This window comes from Cygnus olor, chromosome 4 (assembly GCF_009769625.2).
Source record: "Cygnus olor isolate bCygOlo1 chromosome 4, bCygOlo1.pri.v2, whole genome shotgun sequence".
NCBI lineage: Eukaryota > Metazoa > Chordata > Aves > Anseriformes > Anatidae > Cygnus > Cygnus olor.
The window spans coordinates 48,098,672-48,121,030 of NC_049172.1; the positions used below are offsets into that span (position 1 = coordinate 48,098,672).

The 22,359-nt window shown below is 39.5% G+C and overlaps 1 protein-coding gene and 2 long non-coding RNA genes across 4 annotated transcripts; 1 reads left to right on the forward strand and 2 right to left on the reverse strand.

Annotated features, from left to right (window-relative positions):
- Positions 1-3,355: 3,355 nt before the first annotated feature.
- On the reverse strand, positions 3,356-11,807 carry LOC121069894. Of its 2 annotated transcripts, XR_005819733.1 has the most exons (5): positions 11,596-11,807; positions 10,978-11,112; positions 7,258-7,375; positions 5,889-5,978; positions 3,356-4,821 (listed from the first exon to the last, which is right to left on the reverse strand). It is a non-coding gene; the product is annotated as an uncharacterized LOC121069894 (long non-coding RNA). The 2 variants fall into 2 exon arrangements; XR_005819732.1 differs by lacking the exon at positions 11,596-11,807 and having other exon boundaries at positions 10,978-11,534.
- NPFFR2 (neuropeptide FF receptor 2) lies at positions 10,903-13,911 on the forward strand. The gene is made up of 3 exons (XM_040556415.1): positions 10,903-11,230; positions 11,994-12,093; positions 12,673-13,911. The coding sequence occupies exons 1-3, from the start codon at positions 10,903-10,905 to the stop codon at positions 13,511-13,513; spliced, it is 1,269 nt and encodes a 422-aa protein (XP_040412349.1). The 3' UTR covers positions 13,514-13,911.
- Positions 11,824-21,080, reverse strand: LOC121069895. The gene is made up of 5 exons (XR_005819734.1): positions 19,282-21,080; positions 14,870-15,022; positions 13,874-13,925; positions 13,379-13,491; positions 11,824-12,182 (listed from the first exon to the last, which is right to left on the reverse strand). It is a non-coding gene; the product is annotated as an uncharacterized LOC121069895 (long non-coding RNA).
- Positions 21,081-22,359: the final 1,279 nt, after the last annotated feature.

Sequence of the window (22,359 nt, forward strand, 5' to 3'; positions counted from 1 at the left end):
AGGGGTGACAAAGCAGGACACCTTACCTTGTCACTAAAACTGCTGGGTGCATTCATGTCACTAGTGCTGCATGCTCTTCTCCTCCAAGGTTGCAGCACACCTGCAAAACAGCACAGGAAAAGAGGCATGGAGAGGTATCTCAGGAATAGCTTATGTTAGGACAGAAAACCTTCTCAAAAGGTAGGGTTTGCCCACAGATTACTGAGGGGCAGGGCAAGTTAGCATGTGAGTGTGTAACATCCCTGTTAGAGGCACCTTCTAATGGCATCCAAGTGAGGCTTAAAATTTGAGGCTTAAAATTTGAGTGCTAAGTGTTCAGTACACAATGAAAATCAAATCACTGCGGCAATTTACTGTGTGGAGTTTGAAGGAATAAATGGATTCAAAGGATTAGAGCAAGTCACAGAATGAATCAGGTGTTTAATCTATCAGTGACTATTTACAGTAACTGGTAAGACGTACATGTTGGTTTGCTAACTGAAAGCCAACTGTTAGCACTGAGAAGGTGTAGGATGACTTCAATTCTTGCCTGTTCTGCAGATTTGTAAACGACCTGTGTTTGTTGCAGGTAGACTAATTAGAACACCTACATGAGTATTGTATTTAGATAGGTCTTTCAGCTACAGGGAAGAAAGGAATAAATTCCCAATATGGGACTCTGTGTGCTTTCATATCTACTTTATATCATGCAACAGCACATCTATGCAAAAGGAGATTTAAATCAATTATGGCTCTTGCTTGTTTTTCAAAATAAGTACAGATATAATATGGGGCAGGACACCAAGATGATGTGCTGTTTGCATAAGTATTGCTTTGGTTCAGACTGCTGACTGGCAGCTCACATGTTCTTGGGTGGGAATAAAGCAGGTGGAGAAGTACAAGATGCTTCATTCCACTTCTTAAATTCCAGCTAGAAACCAATTTTCTGGGAAAGTACATACGTAAAAAAAGTATCTTTTGCATCTTTTCAAGCTGTGTCTTACAACAAGCCATTTATGAGCTGACGTAATAAATATGGCTAACTTCTATTGTCCAAGACTTTTGTTTTATAATAAACACTATCCTGTTTAGTTTTAAAAGCTTGTATCTTTGGATTCAACGCAGCACTTTAGGAAGCTGCCCCAAGCACTATTTTTGAGTTTATACCTCTTAATTTGTTTGCACAGAGTAAAGGTTTTTGACTTAACACTGCTTTTTACACTGTTTGCCACAGGAAGAGGAACTTGTCAGCTGTCAATCAGATCCTGAGTTTTTTTTTACTACAATGTATCAGCACAAAAACTCATCAGGAAAAGGTAGTATTGGACATGGACAGCTGAAAAACTTGTAGAGCAAATTGCTTTTAACTTCTTAGACTACTGAACCGAGTAGTTAACCTCTTTACTACTCAAAGGCTTCACTTTGAGTACCATGTCATTGCATGGACCAGTGAAACCTAGGAAGCACACTGTCACCTGCAGTAAACTGTATGCTTGGAAATAGGGAAGATTGCTCTGTGCTGGTATGTCAAGCCCCACATCATCAAGCACAATGTTTTGGACATGGTTCATAATTTCATAATCAAATGTGAGGCAGAACTACGACCTCTGTCTTTCAACTGCAACACCGTCACTCTGGTATGAGCTGGGAAATGAAGAATTTGATGGGTTGAACAGGCAAGGAATAGGCCTTAACCAGCACATGAGATGATTCAGCCCATATTGAAGGTCTGGGGATGTTACAAGTCAGCTGCTGTGCCTGACAGTTGGCTATTTAGGAGGCACATCTGACAGTAGCAACATAGTATTGCAAAAAGCCTAGAGGTGAATATTTATCTGTTCGTACAGCTTAATCCAAAACACTCACTGTTAAGTGCTCAGGGGAGTCTCTTTCCAGTGAAAGAGCTCAGACTGGTTCATGTTACTTTTACTGGGTTCCCTAGCCAATTTCCTATCATGGATGGGAAGCTGCTTCCTGAAGATTAGACCTCAGGAGGACTTAAAATAGTTTTATTCTATCAAAAGCTTCTCTACCAGTGTGTTTGAGGTACTTATTTCCCTCTTCTGAGTTCAAGTAATGTCTTAAAAAAAATGTGGCAAATGGAGCAAGGTGTGAGGGGAATATTCAGATGGCACCAAGCATATTATATTTGATGTCTGGCTTGCAGGAGCAGTGGACATTTTTGCTCAGTTCTCCTTAGCTAAGGAGAAGAGATCAATCCAAAAGGCTTGCTACCTGCTATCACAACAGTGTTAACACAACTGCACTTGGTTGCTGTGCGTGCACTGGTGATCAGGGAGAATGTTGCTCTTGCTATATTAGTCTTTTTCTGCAGCACTTTCTGTGAAGAGCCCCGAAGACCCACTGAATTTAATGAGAATCTCATTACTTCTCTACGAAATGCACATCTCTGAGCAAAGGTAAGAAGGAGTGAGTACACTTCTTGCTTTCTGCAGTCATGATTTGAATTGTCTTCATTCCTCTCGTAGAGTAAGTCCAACACCCCTCTTGGTAGTGCTAGATAACAGCTGGGGGTGGTGGGAACCCCTCCGAAAGGGTCATCTCTTGAGTGAGAGAGGTGTTTGTACTAAGCACCAGGTAAACTACAGAAACTTACAAAGGTCTATTTTTAAAATCCTTATTTTCTGTATAACACTGCATCAAGAGGATGAGAATGCTATCGTGACATAACAGAAAACACATCAAGTGTGTGCTTTAACTTAGCCTCAATACAAATTGATAGCTTTCAGTTAGTTATTGTGCATCTCTTAGGCATATTCTCTCCCATATGTGCTAGGCTTCTGACTCTGTAGCTATCAATGTAGGGCTTGGGCAGAAGTCGTGTTTATCCTAAGCAAGCTATGTCCTGTACTGAATGGGTTATATGACTTCCCTGCAGTTTACTTAATGAGCGCTTAGCTGATAAAATTCTTTTCCTCCTGTGCTGCTGACAGTAGTGGTAGTGTCATCCTTTTTTTGCATCCTGCTGATGGTGGAGAGGACTAAGGGTAAAAAGACTCCTTAGATTGCTTAGTTGCAAAGAGGCTGCAAATAAATTCAAGACTGAGACTGGGGATATGAGTGGTCTTAGGGGAACAGTTGAGTAAATGGCAAAAGCCATTTCCAAGTATAAGGGAGCTAATATATCTCAGGACTTGCTAGGCTTCTTAATAAAGTGGCTGGATAAATGTGCCTGCATGGGGGAAATCTTTCTTTAATCTTGTTTTGGGGAACAGTTGGCTGAGGTTTTAGTTCAGATGTAAAACAGCCTGTGAGACATCAAGAGGAAACACTACAAACTCAGAACCTTAAAGGCTGACTAAGCATTAAGCAACAGAAATATTATAATGAGAAGCAATAGTTAAACTTAGCTCAACTAAACTCTACTTGTCTATCAATTCACGTATGGTAATGTACAGCCATCAAATATAACATGTACACATAAAACACTTTGTGTGCCTTTGCTATCAAAGCATTAAGTAATCACACTTTACTGTGTAACCAAGAACCCTATCAGCTAACACAAAAGCCCTGTCACTGTATCTGTGTTTATCCTATTAGTCCCTGTTGTCTCCTGTGTGGCATGGCATGCAGCTTCATGATGGATAAAAAAGCCAAACAAGTTAACTGACCAGCTTTTATCCCAGGTTTGACCTATACTCTAACTGGGAACTTCACATCTGGAATCTTTCTGGGCAAAGTGGTAGAAGTCACGTTTAAAGAGAATGCACATGGGTGCCTTAAGGTCACCTAATAGCAAAAGGCAGAAAATGGTTGGTTAGAGCGAGGCTTTCCTATTGTAAATTTTCAGCATTCATATTCTTCATTCAGTGTGGCAATAAAAATGTTATTTGATTTAAGCTGTGCAATATTTGAATGCTAGAAATATGAAGCAAAGTGAAAATTTGATGTGCTCAAGACACACAACAAACTTGCTGTGAATGCCTCACCTGCTATACCATCCTTTGATTTACATTTGAATCTGGCTTTTTGGCAAAGGGTTTTATAATCCTTGCCTAAGTGGATGAGTAATTGACAGTTAAGTTGTTTTGTCTATTACAGCACTCCTACTGATAGCATTGCCCTTTGTAATTAGGGCAGGAAAAGTAAGATGAAAAACAACAATAAGGAAAAAAACAACCAACCCAATAAATCTGACAAAATATTTCCTTTGGTCCCAACTCAGATTTCCCAGATGACTGTTAGAAGACAGACAGTTCAAGCCCATTCATTAGAGCTCTGCATGGAATCTCAAGCTTGGTATGTCTCCCAGGAATTGTCCACTTATGCAACGAGAAAAAAATTTCTCATACTTTTGGTTCCTGGACATATATGGCAGTAAGAATCAATTTTCTGTTTCAACTTGATGGTTTTAGTCTTTTCTATCATAGCTTTTTTCTTAGCTGAAAGCCTGCCCTTTCCTTGTGACATACTCAGTATTTAATTTGAGATAAGAAAATCATAGGTATTTTGTACAAATGACCATGAAACTAAGATGTATGAAAAGGTAAAGGAAATGTTAACTTCCAAAGTACTCTATTTGGAATTGCTACGTACAAACTCTAAGGGTATTTATGAATTAGTACAGACTAAGCATTTCTGCTTGTAGTGGAAAATGACATTAAGTGCAATATCAAGTTAAAACATACTTTGTAACAAGTTCCAAGAAGTTAACTGTACTCCATAATGAAATCTTTTCTTGACAAAGACACTTTTGCTTGTGGCATTTAACTTGGCAAATCCAGATGCTGTGTTTTATTGGGAAGTTTCTGCACTTCTGCCTGTTGCATGCTTCATGAACCTCAGGCTGGAACTTGATCTCCGGCTGTTGAGGACTTCTTCCTTTTGAAAGAGAAGGGAGAGATGAGTCCTGCTTACAATGTATTGCAGATACATGCCCTTCACATCCAACCTTTTTGAAATGTACGATGCTATGATGTAGTTCTGAAACCATTAATAAAATGGAAGAATGTATTGCCATCCCTTTGTAAATATTTCTTTTTCTTTAGATGAAATGGCCCTATAACTTCCACTGTTTCCCTCTGTTGTACTCTTGAGCCCCTCGATCTTTCCTGTAGCTTTCTTTTAGACTTCCTCCACTTGGTCCAAGTCTGCATTGAATTAAATTGACCAAATCTACATGCAACAGATCAGGTGAGCCCTAGGTAATCAACAACACTGGAGGTATCCCATGTGTTTAGTCAACTATTGTCACACTTACGCACTATAGAGTACTTGTTTTGCAGTGTTATGCTGCTACTGCCTGACTTTCAGCTAGTAACTTCCTACAAACCATAGATCCTTGTACCTAGTATTGACACACAACTAGTTCACATTTTTTTTCCTTCACTGAATACTGCTCTGTAAGTTGCCCTCGTTGAACAGCTTTTTGAATTTAGGCTCTTTTCCATATGAAATGGTAATGTGCAGCCAAAGTGCCTGGTTGGCGATTAGACCTTGTTCCTTGCTGTTGCTTCGATAGGTGTCTTTCCCCTTACTCCAAACATCTTTTTTCATAAAGGCAAAGATCTTACGACCATTTGCCATTCTCACATTCTTTTACATGCTCCACTTAATTGTTACAAATAACTACTAATAATGTCCACAATTGACCCTCTCATGATTTTGTAGGCAAGAACAGTTTGGACTTCTGTCAGTAACACTTCAGATCCACTAAGGTATAGGATAACCTGTGCATCTTTTCTTTGTTTTCAATATATTTATAGAATGAGGCGCTGCTTTTTTTTTTGCCACCCCACAATGTCTGCATTTTGAAAGGATTTTCTCATTTTTCAGCAGAACAGAGACGCTCTCATTTTCCAGGGAAAAGATCTCCAGGGAATTTCTGCAGTTAACCCATCACTGAGTGTAGAGCTCTGGACAAAGACAACACTTCTTTTAGCACTTACCACAGTACATTTTCTTTTTCCCTAATGTCTGTCTTTAAGTTTTTCAAAGTTTCCTTATCATTGTTTCCTCTTCTAAGCCCCCAGAGGATTCTGTGATGAGATTTCACATGCACAAATTAGGATAACAGAAACAAATGGTTGTACACAGAGGTGAAACAGTATTGGCTGGCTCCCATGGTTGCCAGAATTCTTCTGTGTGGTCAACATAAAAGTAATTACGTTGACTTCATAATTACCTTGAATTGTTATATGGGAAGATTAATTTTCCATATTTGATGGCATAAGACTGTCCTGGTTGCACTGACTTAATCCTGCATATTTGTCTACGGACATTGTCATTGACATTTCACTAGTGTATCAGTCTAGCATGTTTTAAAAACAATGCGTGGGCAATTTTTCAATAGTTGAGGCTCTTGCTTTATTTTTTTTTGCAGATTTTCCTCTGGCATATTAAAGTACTGAGGCCATGCCCTTATCAAATTACCATGTGGAAGCAAATTGCTTTTATTCATCATCTTATGATATTTATGCATTGCATTATTTTTTCCCTTTTCTTAGATGACTTGGACTGCCATCTTCTATACCTCACTCAATTATTTATCACTGTCTGTTTAGCTTGTTAAAACACAATGCACTACCCTCATTTCTTCTTCCAGCCAATCCTATCCCCCTCTGCTTCAATATAATAAAAGTTTGTGTCTCTTACAGGAGATGGCAAAATACAGTATTTGTACGGCAAGTTCACTGTATTTGGTACAGCTTCAGTGGTACAAAGTTTCATTTGTGCAACTGTGATCAGTCTGTGTAAGACAAACAGGCAGAGCTCCAATTGTGCCTTGAGGTTGTTTGCAATTTCTTGTTCATCAGTTACAAACAAAAACTATTCCAGAGTTCCTTACTGAAGAGATTGAAAATGGTTGCTTTATAAACACATTGTTAGAAAGCGACCAAATCCAAGAAAAGCATCCAAAGAATAATTAATATGTAAAGTATTCTAAAATTATGCTTTTAATATGAAAAGGGATAATTTCAGTTGTATTAATGAACAGAATTCAATTGAATTCATTGAAATACTGCTACTGCATAAGAATGACCCACAAGGTTTTGTATTCCTGGGACCAAAGTTTCATATCAGTACTAACTGTGTAGCAACTTGTAAAATGCCCAGCAAAGACCTGTATAGCCTGTGAACTGTTGTGTATATATGGTACTAAGTAGCAATAAAATCTGAACCATAGATACTCCTCCTGTTATTACACAGAAGAACATGTTCTTCTACCACAGAATGATAAAGAACCTCTCCCTCAAATCATCAGCAACCCCTCAAAAAGCCATACTGCTGGAAGCAAGGAAGGAAAGCCACCCCTACCTCATTGGTAGTGCTGCCTCATGACAGCACAGGTCCTGTCTGTCATGAGGACTGGGAACACAATGTGAGGCAAACGCAAGCTTCCCCAAACTGGAATATCTTCCTTAAAGCACTACTTCTGGAAGGCAAGGGAATATGGAAGAAATTAGCTTCCATTTACAGTAAAAATAAATACATTTGTAGCTCTTCTTATTGCAGAGAAATGCTGGAGAGCATGAACTTGGGTGGAACCTCAGAGAAACCAACAAAAAAAGAAGCCAAACACACATCTATTTTTGTTAGATGGCAAGAGGCCTGACTTTTTCCAAACTTCGGGTTGGGATTGGATTGCTACTCTTTGCCAAACCCAAAAGCTGGGCGTGACACCTACCAAGAGCACTAGTCTCGTGCTTGCTCCGTGTAGAGCAGAACTCCCATTTTCTCACACCACTGTATTTACTGTGTGAAATGCAGCAATTAGTCTAGGGGACCTTCATCTGTTGTTTTGTTTGCTCCAAACATATACCAAGTGTCAGATTACTGGCACCGTCTGCTCCATTCCTATTACACCTCCACTGTTAAACCAAACTCTTGCTTACTCTCAGCACTAGCCATCGGATAACGGTGGCTGAACCCAAGAACCCTCGCATTTCTAACTTGATTAATACTGTTGATGGCAGCCTTATAAATGACTTAGAGTTACAGGCCAAACGCTGACAGTTTAGATTGCTGGTACGTGTTTGGGCCATACCCAGAATAGCCATGCCAAGCAGAAAGGTCACCCCACTGCCTTTCCTGGTGAAGGAAGCGCATATGATAAGCACTGCCTCTCATCTAGACTGTCATCTCCCTGGGCACGGAGAACTTGGCCTCCTGCACTTTACTACCCTAAGAAGCTGTCTGGGGTAGAGGAGCAAAGTGAGCAACAATAAATCTATTTCTTGTCAGGAGCCAAAAGGGAGCACAAGAGATGCTGAGCTTTAAATGGGATTTTAGTGACATAGCACCTTCTCAGATTTATAAAGCACAGCTCCAAATCTGTGATTAAGTGAACGGTGTAAGCTATTGCCTAATGTTTATTTTTGAATTCTGCTCTCACTGTTCATCTTGGGCATGTTTGTATGCAACTTCATTAGTAACTGCTTTCTTAAGTGAATAATAAAATTGGCATCAAAAAACCTTCTGCAGTAGCTGACTCTGATCTCTGTCTAGTTAAAACATCGGATACATTAAATATTTGAATAAAAATATTTTCAGTTGTTTTGAAACTATTTTGAATTTAAAAAAAATTCAAAAATACAGTCTTTCTGCATAAGAGCAACCAAAGAGAACATACAACTAGTACGGCTAGTTTGTATATACTGATTTGTTAAAATATATAAAGAATATATAAAAATACAGACCCACTGCAAACATTGTATTGTTACTGACGTCTAAAAAGACAGAAGATACGATAAAACTATTTTTTTCACTACTCTGCTTGTTCCAAACAAGATTTGTTCTGCATTTGTTACTGGAAGTAAAGCACTTATAGAGGTTTTGATGTTGCTGAATTTCATTGACAAGCAAAATATATATCAAAAAAAACAAACAACAACAACAACAAAAAAAAACAAACAAACAAACAAAAAAAACCCTGCAGTACTTTCCTGACAAACAGATGTGAATAAATGTACCAGGGAAAAACAGGCAGAGACAGAATCTTAATTAGAAAGTCTTCAAGTAAAACCCAGCAAGAATAATGAAGAAAAATACCCTATCCTTTTGGCAACATTACCTAACACTCATTTTCTTTTTCTGGGGAGAGGGCTGCTATACTAGAAATGACAGCAGAATATCACCTTCTTTTGTTACTCCATAAATATGGGAAAAAACACCTTCAGCATTTGGAATCTGGGGAGGCAGCTGAAACCATAGTTGCACAAAAAAGGCCCCGCTCTGAATTTTCTTTCATAAGGAAAGAGATAAAGTCAGCACTTTGTTTCTCTTATGTACAACCTCATCAGGATTTGGATCCTTGTGCCTCAATTTAAATGCCATTTATAGTGAAGAATTTGGGAAGTGTTCTGAAGTCACCTGCACCCACAAATTAATTCGGTGCCTTTTGCCAGGAGTTAGTTTTGCTATTCTTTTAAGTCAGGGACAGTTCCTTCCTTCTGCCCCTTTAGGTATCTATATAAATACGCCTGTTTAAGAAATATAACCCCAGAGCCCATTTTAATTAAGTGCCATACAAAAGCAATCAGCAGACGGAAATGTGATCATTTTCCCTGCTCCCTTTACCTAAGTTTCAAAGTCTCCATCTGGCAGATAAAATCAATGTGGAAAAATATATTTGAATGCTTCTCGCAAGTTATGTTACCTGGTGTCAACTGTAAATATCAAGAAGCCAGTGCTGACTTGTTACAGGAGGCTGATACAATTTCTATATATATAATAAACATGTTAAAAGTTTGCCATGGTTAAGATTTGATTTAGAATTTTGGTGCAGTGTCATGTAGAGTTATAGGTTTTACAAGGCAAGAAAATAGTTCGTAGCCTACAAAGTTAAGTTCAGTGAGTTATGTTTGGAAGTTAGTAAGTTCAAGGCACACAAATTCTGTACCTGATAAAGTGATTCTTGCACCAATACCAAGTGGTCTAATAAAGAGTCTTGTACCCCTTATCTTTGAACCATCCCACCAGTAAAAACATTGCTACTACAACACAAAAGGTATAGATACTTGAGGCTTGAAACAGAGAAGATATCAATTTCAAGAGAGTTCAGACCTGAAAATAAGTGTCTCCAAGAAAAAGCCTGTAGATTTTGCCAACTGCAATGTAATACTCTAATAAAATATTTTCTTTACAGAGCGAATACCTAATGTGGGAAAAGTATTACCCAGGCTTTTTAACAATTAAACCACAACATGAAGAGATTATGAATTCCCTCAAATCACACAAATTCAGCAGCAGAGCTAGAAAACAAATCTTATGCTTCTGTACATTTTAAACCCAGAAGTATTCTATGTTTCCTGACTTTTCTCCTGATCTACACAGATTGTAAGCAGGAAAGCAAAATCAATTGTGGCCTAATATCAGTTGTACACATAAATATCTCCTTTTCAGTTAAATGGGACTGGATTTGGATACATTCAGGCAGAACGTTGGTGCCTTCTGAAAGCTTTAATTTAATTACTGTTTTTAATGGCTCAGCAGCCTCACTGTTACCTAAGCGTTAGATTATTCAAGCTGTTGAATAAATGGATTTCTCAAGAATTCTGATTTTTTTCCCCTCGAAATAAACTGCTTAGGTTGTTTCTTTGTTTACTTGACACATCACCATAGGCTTGTTTACATCTTGCCTGGCTTTACTCTTCTTTGTGAAGGGAAGGACTTCATTTATGGAGATTGCAGAAAGAAAAAAAAAACTTTAGTAGTCTTACTGGTCACTTTTATATGCCTGCGTTGTAAAATCAAACTAATAGTATTTGTTGCTTTTCCTGTCTGGGGAGGATGGAGGTGCAGAACATGGACCGTTAAAGTAAGGTGCACAGAGACAAGTATACATACAGCTTTGCATGAATTTCAGCACACTGCATTTCCAAAGTAGTCACATTTCTTCAAATCCATTTCAAACATACTACAACGACCTTTTCAAAAATATGTTTCAAGGAACATTACAACATGAGTAAGAAAATGGACTTAAATTCTTCATTCGATTGGCCTCACTTGCTGAGTTATAATGGGACATACAAGTACCTCTACTTCGAAGGCAACGTCTCCTACGTGGACTTCTACCTTCATCAACCTTCAGTGGCAGCTGTCTTCATCGTCTCATACCTCTTAATCTTCCTGCTTTGTATGGTTGGCAACGGAGTGGTTTGCTATATTGTTCTGAGGAGCAAACACATGCGTACAGTCACAAATCTTTTCATCTTAAACCTGGCTGTCAGCGATTTACTGGTGGGAATCTTCTGCATGCCCACCACTCTCCTGGACAACATCATTGCAGGTATGCCAGTTCACACCACATAGCAAAAAGGGCTTGAGGGGGATTTGCCTTAATCTCTGAGTCCTCCCTGAGGAACCCAAGTGTTAAGTGCATGTGACAGTGACCAACACAAATTGCTCTTTTACTCTGTCCCTGGCATTCAGAATCCAAACCCCAGTGAGAAAGCTATGGGAAAATGTGAAGCCCTCATTTTGCAGGTTGGGCTCAAGGGGTTCACTATGCAACGTGTTTAGTGACAGAGCACGAAGCTCACCTTAAACCGAGACATCACTAGCCCCGCTTGCACACTACCATTTCTGAGGGAGCTCCATAGGCATTTCAAGTTAGGGGATGGAACAGGTGAGGAAGACAAGCCTCTAACCCACCTTCTGACTGGGGCTGTCCTTGCTGATTTCCACAACCAGCATCTTTAGCAATGGATTATCCCACTACTAGGTTATATGTTAGGAAGTCTCAGTGGATGCTATGAGCCACATGAAGAGAGCAATCAACTATAGTGGTCAATCCCCTTTCTTATCTTGACATCCCGTTTTAATGGGATATTAAAACACAACATGTTGTTTTGCTGCTTTTTGGAATATCAGAAACTTAACTAGGCATTTGGCAAAGCATTTGTTTACATAACTTTTGACTCCCTAACTCCTACTGTGTCCTGCCAAAGCAAAATAAATGTACTAGTTCTGGGGCAAAAATTTCCTCTTATGCATGTAAGAATAGTGCTGCAATGAAATGGAGGCAATTTCAATAGCCTGTTTCCTTCCAGGATGGCCATTTGGGAGCATGGTTTGCAAGATGAGTGGGATGGTCCAAGGAATCTCTGTCTCTGCCTCTGTCTTCACTCTGGTTGCGATTGCTATAGATAGGTAAGATGATGCAGAAATGGCAAACTGTCACTTCCATCTTCCTCAGGCCACACAATCATACTGAGATGGATTCATTAATTCATGCAACCCTGCAATAAATTAAGTTGGTTTAGCTCCTAAATCTAGCAAAACAAACAAAAAAAAGTGTGCCAAGGTCTAAAGAGCAGTCGCAGCAATTTGTTCCTCAACTGGTATCTCTTAAAAATGGTGCAGCTGGGCTATACCTGGCTGCCTAGAGTTGGTTAGCTCCCCAGCTATTAAACTAATAGAAAAGATAACAGAAGCACTGGTACCTGCTGCCATGGTTAACTGAAGCAACAGCAGCAGGCTGATAAGGAGACGGATCATAGCAAAGAAATTTTAACAATAAATGTGACTTTTTTTTAAGATTGTTTTTCTCAACAAAACTCTTAAATGGAACAATTAAATGCAACTCCACTGGTTTACGCAGCATGATTCCACCCATACTTCTAAAAAAAAAAAATAATGCAATTTTAAAACCACGTATGTGTTTGCCTGTTTAATTAAACCTTCTCTAAACATTCTCTCCACATATGCCCCTGGCTGTCTTTGCTGCAGGTTTCAATGCATCGTTTATCCATTTAAACAGAAGCTGACCATCTCAACTGCAATCATTATTATAACAGTCATCTGGATTCTGGCCATCACAATCATGTGTCCTTCTGCAGTCATGTTGCAGGTACAAGAAGAGAAGCATTTCAGGGTGATCCTTGGCTATGGCAATGAAACCCGCCCTGTATATTGGTGCCGGGAGAACTGGCCTAATGCAGGAATGAGAAAGATCTATACAACGGTTCTGTTTGCCAACATCTATCTTGCTCCCCTGTTGCTCATTGTTATCATGTATGCTAGGATAGGCATTGCTCTCTCTAACACAGCAATGCCCACAGTGGGAAAGCACAGCCAGGAGCAGCGACACAGCATGTCTAAGAAGAAACAAAAAGTCATCAAAATGCTCATTATCGTAGCGTTGCTTTTCACCCTGTCTTGGCTTCCCCTGTGGACTCTGATGATGCTCTCAGACTACGCCAACCTGTCAGATGTCCAGTTGCAGATCATCAACATTTATATCTATCCTTTTGCTCACTGGCTGGCCTTTTTCAACAGCAGTGTCAACCCCATCATCTACGGTTTCTTTAATGAAAACTTTCGCAGAGGCTTTCAGGCAGCCTTTAAACTTCAGCTCTGCTCTAGGAAGATCATTCACAGGGACATCTATTCCCAGCGAGGCCAAAGCAATGCCATTTTGCCAGCTGCCACCTACCAGACACCCCAGGATCAAGCTTGTCAACATGCCAAGGTGGAGGGGAAGCCAGTTCGGAAAGGAAATTGGATGAATAACCAGCAAGATTTGATGATGGAGGATCTCGAAGAGCCCTGCAATGATGAGATTAAGTGAAACATGCTATGAACTCTCTAAAAGATTCATGCCTAGCAGAATTTCTTTACTGGGATGTGAAATTCATGTTCTGTAAGGGATTTGTAACAAAATAAAAAATGTCAATGTGTTTCTGTTTAGAAAAAGATATGCAACTTGCATACTACCTGAACTTTAATACAAGAAAGAAGCAAAATTCAGCCTTCTTTGTCACCAGCTTAAGCCAGGGACAACCCCCCTGCAGTCAGTGATGACTCACCACTCTTGAACTGAGCTGCAGCAAAGACCTGATTAAAATGGGATTACCTTCCCTTTACTGCAAAGTAAGAGAGGAAGAGAACTATGTTTATGTACCCTGACACAATTATACCTGACACTCACTGATGGAGAGGAGAACATTCCTTCATTTGCTTCTATGAATTTCTCAGAGTGGCTGAAACAGAGTTGTTTGAACAATATTTATGGTAACATTTCAGCTTGTAAGGCTAGTTGTTACTAATGCCTACAACTTTCTTCTGATCTCAGACAACAAAAATATCACTGCTGGTGTAGCATCCAGCTAGACCATGGAGCTGGATAGCGGAGGGGATCATGAGACTTGGCAGGGCCCTGAGCACATGCCCCTTCCTTGGGTTTCGACTGCTGGGGCTCAGGACAGCTCTGCGCCATGCAGCCAAAGGCATCCCCCTTCCCAATGGTGACCCTGAAGAAAGGCTCTCAGACAGCTGTGGGGACACCACAGCCAGCACCAGGAGCTGCTCTGACACTGCCAGTGTTCATCCTTCACTGAAACTATGGCACTCACTGCATCGCAGCACTGCCTGGGCCTGGCATGGGCCTGATCGGTCCAGGCACTAACCCCCACCTGCAGACTGACTTCCCGGCCTGATCTCAGACCTGCCTCATCACCATAAACTTCTCTGATGATCTGGACTCTCAGCCAAACCTGGCTTCACATCCAGCTCCCTGACTGGGGGCAGCAGGAAAGGCCCTGGCTGGTGAGGAGCCTGCCCTACCAGCCCCACAACACCCCTCAGCCTCTGTGGGGAGCACCTGGTCCTCGTGGCACCCAGACCAAACTATTCCCTTAGAATATATTATTTTACTGTTGCATTAAAAAATACGTTTATCTATACACCAAAACACCTCCTAATGAAATTTATAAAAACATCCTCTTCTAAAAGCTAAACTAATCCAATAAATCCACTTCTTGATTTACTGTACTCTATTTCTGTTTAGCAATGGACTCTTGGTACTACGCTTTTAGGTGCTTCAGTGAAGCATAAGCCTGTTCCTAGAACCTGTCAATTTGTTATTCCATTACACTCAGTAACTCAAATATTGGAGATACAATCTGAAAATTTGAACTTAGCTCACCTGTTCCTAGGTCTTCATGTGGTTGTACTCATATTACTTCCACCTGGACTTTCTGAACACCAACCCAGTAAAGCATCTTCAGTCGCATTCTCTTTGCTCACTTTTCTGGTTCCTTCCTTCTTGTTAATTCTGTGATATTCATTGTTGTTGCAGCTTGAGAAATAAATAGGAGTGAAAATTTGAGAAATAAACGATGAAAAATGGCATTTGTGTTACGTTTTTTATGGTTATCTCAATTTGGTTTTGTTTATCATTTGAGGGGGGGAGGAGTATAAATCACCTAAAATACTGCAACTTAATAGTAGCAGGAGAGAAAATGCCGTCAGGGCCTATTCGGTCTGACAGAGCTCAGCACATACAAAAGCAGCCCAAAAGCATCTCAGTGAGGCTCCTGAAATCAAGGAGGCATGCAGGGTAGGGGAAGGATCAGCCTTTGCAGATCTGCCACAAGATTAGATCATCACCATGTGTTAGCCTGTGAGGATTTCTGGGGACCAATTACCAGGTAAGGTCATTTCCTAGTGCTTAGGAGGCATCCTTGTTCATCTAACTGCAGTCCTTCAAGTAAACTGGAGTACCTTTCTGATCTTGACAGATTTACAGAGTCAAGGAAAACTGACAACTTCTCAAGGTGTGCTGCCACAAACTTTGTACATTTTTGAGCTACCATAAAATAAGGAAAATATCCAAGAAGTAATGTGGGAAAAAGCTGCAGCAACAACTCTGATTTTGCAGTTTTTTGTTTATAATGCATTATAGCTAGGCTGGTGTTTTCAAAGGATCTAATCAAATATGGATGCCTCACCCTGCTGTGCTCTGTTGAAAACCCCATTACAAAGGGTTTATGGAATCCTAGGTATTCCACAGCTCCTGCATCTCTTCCATCCATCCAGTCCTTTTTCCTTCACTTGTACTTTAAGAAAATGAGACCCATTTTACCTGTCAAAGTTTGACTTGTCTGGATTCCTGAAGTTTATAGCTATGTCTCCCCATTCTTACGCAAAAGGCTAAACCATATACAGCTCTATCCGGACAGCCATTTTCTTATGGCACAGTTCATATATATGTGATTAAAATGCAGAGATTTCTGGTGAAAAATATCCAGGGTCTGATAACATAATCTGTTCTGCTTTTGGGTTCTAGATCTGAACAACTACCAAATCTCTGAAAGATAGATTGTTTCACTGCAACAAGAAATACAATTTGAATCACATATTTTGTCATGTAAAACTATGCTCTTTAAAAGTCAAATTAAATGGATACACCCTGTTGGCTGCTTCATGACATGCAGGTCATGTCATGTATTGGTTGTAGAGTGACATTTAATATGCTAATAATTGAGACAATTTCTTTTTGCAGTATTTTTTTTTTTTTCTTTCCCCAAAAGCATTTGCCAAAGATGTTTTCTCATTAAAAAGCTAAGGATCAAATGACCTCCGGAGGTCCCTTCTAACCTGTATCTTCCTGTGCTTCTGAATGATTCAGCAAACTGTTGAGAATATTTTTGTATGTAATTGTATGCTTGCATTCATCCCAGTTCAGCAAAGCACTGAAAAACGTGCTCAGAATAAACGCCAGGAAGGCATAAAAATGTCCCCAAGTGTTTGTCTGGCTCAAGGTGGTGATTCTCAAGACAGCCTTAGCATTTCACTTTTATGCAAGGATGCTGAAGTATAAGCCGTTAAATGGTTTGCCTTCCCTAGACACTCACCTGTGCTAAATGCAGAAGCTATGCTTTAAAGACTATTTCAAAACTAAAAAGTTTGCTTTTTTAAAACTGAATTTCAGAATGTTCTCTGAATGCTGCAACAAAAACATCCCACTGACACTGAACTATGCGTAACAAAATGTAAAATGGTGAAAGAAAAGTATTTTTAAAAGCGACATTTCATTCTGCAAACAGTTCCTTATGAAGTAATTAGCCTGTGGGGGAGGAACTGAAAGGATATAGAGAAAAGGCAAAGAAATTTGTACAAGCTGACAGGATTTCATGAGGTATTCCAATTTTGCTAGGAGTACACTTTCTAGTTGAAAATACAGCCATCAACATTTTCCCATTTCCTTTACTTAAAATGCACATTTGTAATCCAATGTCACTGAAGAGATCTCGTCCTCCAGATTCCCGATGATTCTTGCCACAATTAGACAATTATTTCATTTACTGTTTTTTCCTCTCTTTCTTTCTTGTTGTTGTGATTCCAGTAGCAATAGTGAGAAGTCCACCTATTTGGTTATGTGTTTCAAAACCACACAGCCATTTAGACATCAAGGTACCTTCAACTGGTAGCTGAGAGTTTAACCATAAAAATCCAAGGCTTACCAAACTGAGTTGTATTCAAGAGATGCTCTTATTTCCTCTCATTTTGTGAACGCAGGAAACCCCACATTAGCAGCTATTTAGGACTAGTTTAGAATCTGACCTGCCTTAACCCTCTCCAAGTCTTTTTTATATCTGTTCAAAGCAAGAGGTGCTCTAACAACTGATATATTTCAATAAATGCAGGAGCAGACCTAGGTTTCTTTTTCTTCTACTGTACATGCCCAGAATGCTCACAAGCAGACTTTTTAGGACATACCCAATTGACTTTTTCATCAGCACTAAGTGACTGATTCAAAAGCAACAGTGTCTGGTACTTAGTTACGCTCTTATTTTTATTACATAAGATCAGTACAGAGAACTTGGCACCACTTACTTGTCTTAGCAATTCGCTGTCCTTGGAACCAGAAGCATTCGTGAGTTACAACCCACAGCTCAGAAGACCACAGACCTCAAAGCACTACTGATACAGTTATCATTTAATCAATCAAAAACCAAATAAGTATATGCCTTCCACTTTCAAAATGAGTTAAAATCAATCATCTTTTGTCACAAGTAAGGTACTAAGTTTCCAGAGTCTAGTGTGTTTTTATACCCTGCATGTAGGGTACAAAAACCTGTTCCTGAACACATTATTCCTACACACTTACAATCCCCACATATTCATCATCTTTTTGAGCCTAAATTCCATCCATGCTTCTTCTTGTACTACTCTGCTTTTAGCCAAGTGCCTCAAATATTGTTAAATAACTTGGAAATCCAAGTCATCCAATCCAAATCCCTAACTGAAATCTGTAAACGTATTTCTTCACCTAAATTTCGGCCAGAGAAGTATTTCTGCTCCGATCTACTAGACAATGCATACAGGTGTTCAGGACCTGATAACTGCTATCAGCCATTCCTGGCTATTTGATTAACAAGAAATCAAGTCTTCAACCACATGTGCCAGACTAGCAGATGACACACAGAAATAACTCTCTAATCTCCTATTTGGTAGCACTCTGGGGTCTGTTTTTTTGTTTCTTTTTTCTTTTTTTTTTTTTCCTCTCCACTGAGGAAATAATGAATGTTTCATCTCTCTGAGCATGTGCTTCTAAAGCTGTCAGCACCCTGGCTCCATAAACAAAAGGAAAACATCTCTCCGCATAGCTCAGCCAAGGGCTCCGACTGCATTTTTGGCCATTTTCTTCAGTCCTCATCTGTAACAAACTGTTTCATGCAGTATTAAAAATGTTCTTCTACCCCATCCTCTAGGCCTTCCACAAACAAAGATGGGCAGTAACAAAGGTCCCACGAAGCTGGTACTGACTGCTTTCTTTAGCTTATGAGGTACAGTTGTACACAGAGTGACAGCACAATTCTGCTGAGAGAACAACCTTCATTTCTTTTGCCCAGGGGACTGCAGGAGCATCAGACACCAGCAGATGCCACAGATGGCAACTCACACCGTTTGCCATTTGTTTGGTGCACATGTATTTTTTTTCAGCAGCACTGTCATTGCTCCACAGTAACAGCCAAGTAACATGAAGAGATGTGGGAGGGGTGATACAGCAGGTCAATCTTCAATCCTTAATATGCCACATCTCTTACACTCTAAATAAAAACATTCTGCTTTGCACTTGTCCTGGATCTAGATGAAGTTCCAAAAGTATGTTTAAGAGCTCAAAATCCAAAAGGCAAATAAAAAGAACACAGCGCTTCTTCATTTTTCAAGTAGAAACAAACTGAAGATTTCTCAATATTTCTCCTTCTTTCTGCACACTCAGGACTGACAACACCAACGTGCTGCTTTGGGCTTTATACCTCTGGTACTCTTCACTATTTACCTGTTTGTTGCCTTCCATTGCAATCTTTTGGGTGCAAGGGCTGTTTCTCATTAGGCATCTGTATCTGTATGTTGCCTAGTAAAAGGTATCATGCGTGATGTCTGTAGATGTACTGTTAATATTAACAACTGCCTCATCACTATACTGCTAAGAATTAAAGGACCATTTTGTCTACTTCCAAAACCTAAATATTTCATTGTATGTCTCATTTAAAACATAAATAGAACCTGTCACGGGCATTTATAATAAAATGATTCAAAACCACTTACCAAACACCCTGTAAATCTGGAAACATAATCAAGAAATTCATGGTGCTCCACTTAAGCGGTCACTGCTTTCCCATTCTGCTGAGAATACAAAGCAAACAGATAAAATTTGTGCCATAAGGTAAAAACAATGTTATAGAAAATAAGCTGCTGTTAAAACAAAACAAAAAAAAAATTGTAGAATTAAACTGACAAGAAAAGTAAACATAATTGCTGAATGGTGAAAAAAACCAGGTCATTAAAATTAAATGATCCCAAGACAGCAGAATATCAAGGGAGTAAAGCAAATTATGTAGTAATAAATGTGTTAAAATCCCTAGCGAGGCTATCACTGTATTCTGTTTGCTTTTGCATTGCTTGCTTTTGTTTCCCTAATTAAAATTTAAAAGTTCTGCTTTAAGTGATCATTGGACAACATCTATATCTTTACAAACTCTTAACCTCAAAAGAAAAACATATTCCACTGAAGCCTGGCTTTGTAAGTTGCCCTTATTGATTTTTAAACCCCCTTCTCAAAAACAGTCTTCATAGCCAACAACATATGCAATTGTCACACAATTCCTACAGAGAAGGTGATGACAAAAAGAAGATACAAGCCATGTCACTTAACGTACCCAGGTAATAAGCTTTTAGAAAAGCTTAGGACTTTTTATTAAATGAAGATTAGTAACGTGATAGCTCTTGTTAGGATCTCTCTGTCAAGATTCAGTTACATGCTGCACAGGTGTCTTCTCCGAAGGAGACATTACAATCTACCACCCTACCTCCATAAACATTCAGGTGACAGGCCATTTGTGTATTTATGTATTTCCTTTAATGCTAGAGGAATCTGTAACAGTCAACAAATTTACACACCAAGCGTTATAGGTTGAGACAGAAGGAGGAGAAGAAACTGCTGCTTTGTCCTGGCTAGGAACCACTCACATACCTGGAAGAATATTGATAATAAGCTCTATGGTGTTTCAGCTAGACAAGTGCCATCTGCAGTTCTGTATCTTTCTTGCAGTTGTTTGCCATCACAATAACCTATTAAAAACTAAATGCCAAGTAGTTACTCATTATAGTCAGTTACCAACATAATAACACATGCACATTCATGTCCAAATGTCCTGCCAGAAAAAGATCTCGTGTGTGTGTGCATGGATCCAAACACAATCTCATGGGTGCAAAAAACAAATTTTCTTTCCCATTTGAGCTCTGACTGCGAGTAAAGCTCATTAGCTGACACCAGTCATCTCTGCAGCCATTGTATTTCAGAGACCAAAAGGCAAAAAGAGTCAGCAGGGCAGGCTATCGGCTATATCCTGTTTCTGTATGCATAGGACAAAATCCAAACAACAAGCTGTTTTTTATTGAAACCTGCTCTGACTCATTTTGCTTGCTGCCTCTAAAGCAGACTTCTGTTTCATTGGAACGAATAGATACCTACCAGCAGCAACTCAGACAAAACCAATCAAAAAGAAAGAGAAGGGAAAAGCACCAAGTCTATCTGTGACAGGGGGTTACTAGTACATGGTACATGACCCAACTTTGTTTCTGTGATAGAGCATAATTCATTTAAACAAAAAACTTTTCACCAAACACCCAGACCAAAGAAAATGAGTGAGGCATTCTGATGGAAACCCTGCCACTTAGTTTTATTAAGTACAGGTAGAGTGAAGCTGATTTCACAAAAAGAGCTTGGGATTATGGAAAGGATCTAGTAAAGTGGGCAACTCAGGCAGAAGAGCTGCATCCTTTCCAAAATTCAAGGCAAACAACAAAAAACAAATGAAAAATGATACCCCCAAAAAAGTACACTGAAAGTACTCATCGAGGATATTTTTCACAGTAAAAGATACAGAAGAATGTTTCACAGCCTGAATAACCTTCATGCATATGCCACAACATTCAAGATCTTGGCATTCTGAAGTCCAGACACATACTAGAGATATTACTATTTTAATTGCACCTGTTTCAAAAAAGAAAACAGAAAAGTAATGAAAATAGTCACTTACAAACCCTCAACTCACTACCCGAAAGCACAAGTCCATTTTCAGGAAAGAAAGTCAGACTGGCTTAAAATAATTGGCTTGCTACAATGTGCATTAAACAAATAGAAGAAGAGGAAAGACAAGTGTAAGGCAAACCACAAGCTAGGAGCTGTGGAAATTGATGCAGCAGGTGAAACGACATAAGGAAATGCCTGTACATTCAAAGGCAGCAGGGGAGAGGGAGTTAAGCTAGGATTTTGGTGCCATATTTATTACTTTATGGCTCTGATGCTTCTTGGAAATCTGAGGACTATTTGCACTGGCAAGAAAGAAAATAGTTTGTGGTCTATGCAGTAAGAGGCACCTCTACACACCCCTAGCTGGCACTGCCCAGACATCTACTCAGATAACTCCATGGTCAAGAAGAGGACAAAAATAGTAATAAAATTGTGTCTTTAATATGTTTTATGCCTTTTTCAGCAGTGAGGAAGTGGTAGAGCTGGCTCTGCAACCCATCTCACACCCAACACGACTTACCATCACACAGTAGTTTAAAGAACTGCAGCTGAGCAGATTGATGGCCAGGTGCAGCAAGAACATAGCACACTTCCAGAGAGCAGAGAGGGAATTTCATTATCCAAAAGGAGAAAAAAAAATTAAAAAAAATTGATTTTACATTTTAAAGTTATTCCATCCAAAACACTTGTTTTTGATTTTTGTTATGGGAATAATGACTGCTGGACACATGCCGTAACAGGTTTTGGTTGCTGAATTTAACACTGACATGCAAATACTTCAGTCCAAATGATGGATTTTTACAAGAAACTGACAAAAGACCTACCTGCCCAGCCAATGCCTCAAACTGGGAGCCGAGTCCCTGGTCAATTTTACCCACTGCCTGATTGCCTCCAGCTCCCTGGCAACTCACAGTCTTGGGAGTTTGCTCTGCTTTACTTCAGCCTCTCTAGAGAGGCTGTTCCTCCACAGCTTTTCAAGCCATGCTCCAATTTAGCTCAATCAGACACCACTGGGGCTGATAAATGAATGATTAAATTATGATTAAGTTATACAGCCTTGAGATAAAGTTATGCAGGCTATACAGACAAAG

Coding starts and splice junctions, on each gene's coding strand:
- NPFFR2 (XM_040556415.1), top strand. CDS start 10,903: ATGAGTAAGAAAATGGACTTAAATTCTTCATTCGATTGGCCTCACTTG. Junction 11,231..11,993: donor CCTGGACAACATCATTGCAG/GTATGCCAGTTC, acceptor GTTTCCTTCCAG/GATGGCCATTTGGGAGCATG. Junction 12,094..12,672: donor GTTGCGATTGCTATAGATAG/GTAAGATGATGC, acceptor TCTTTGCTGCAG/GTTTCAATGCATCGTTTATC.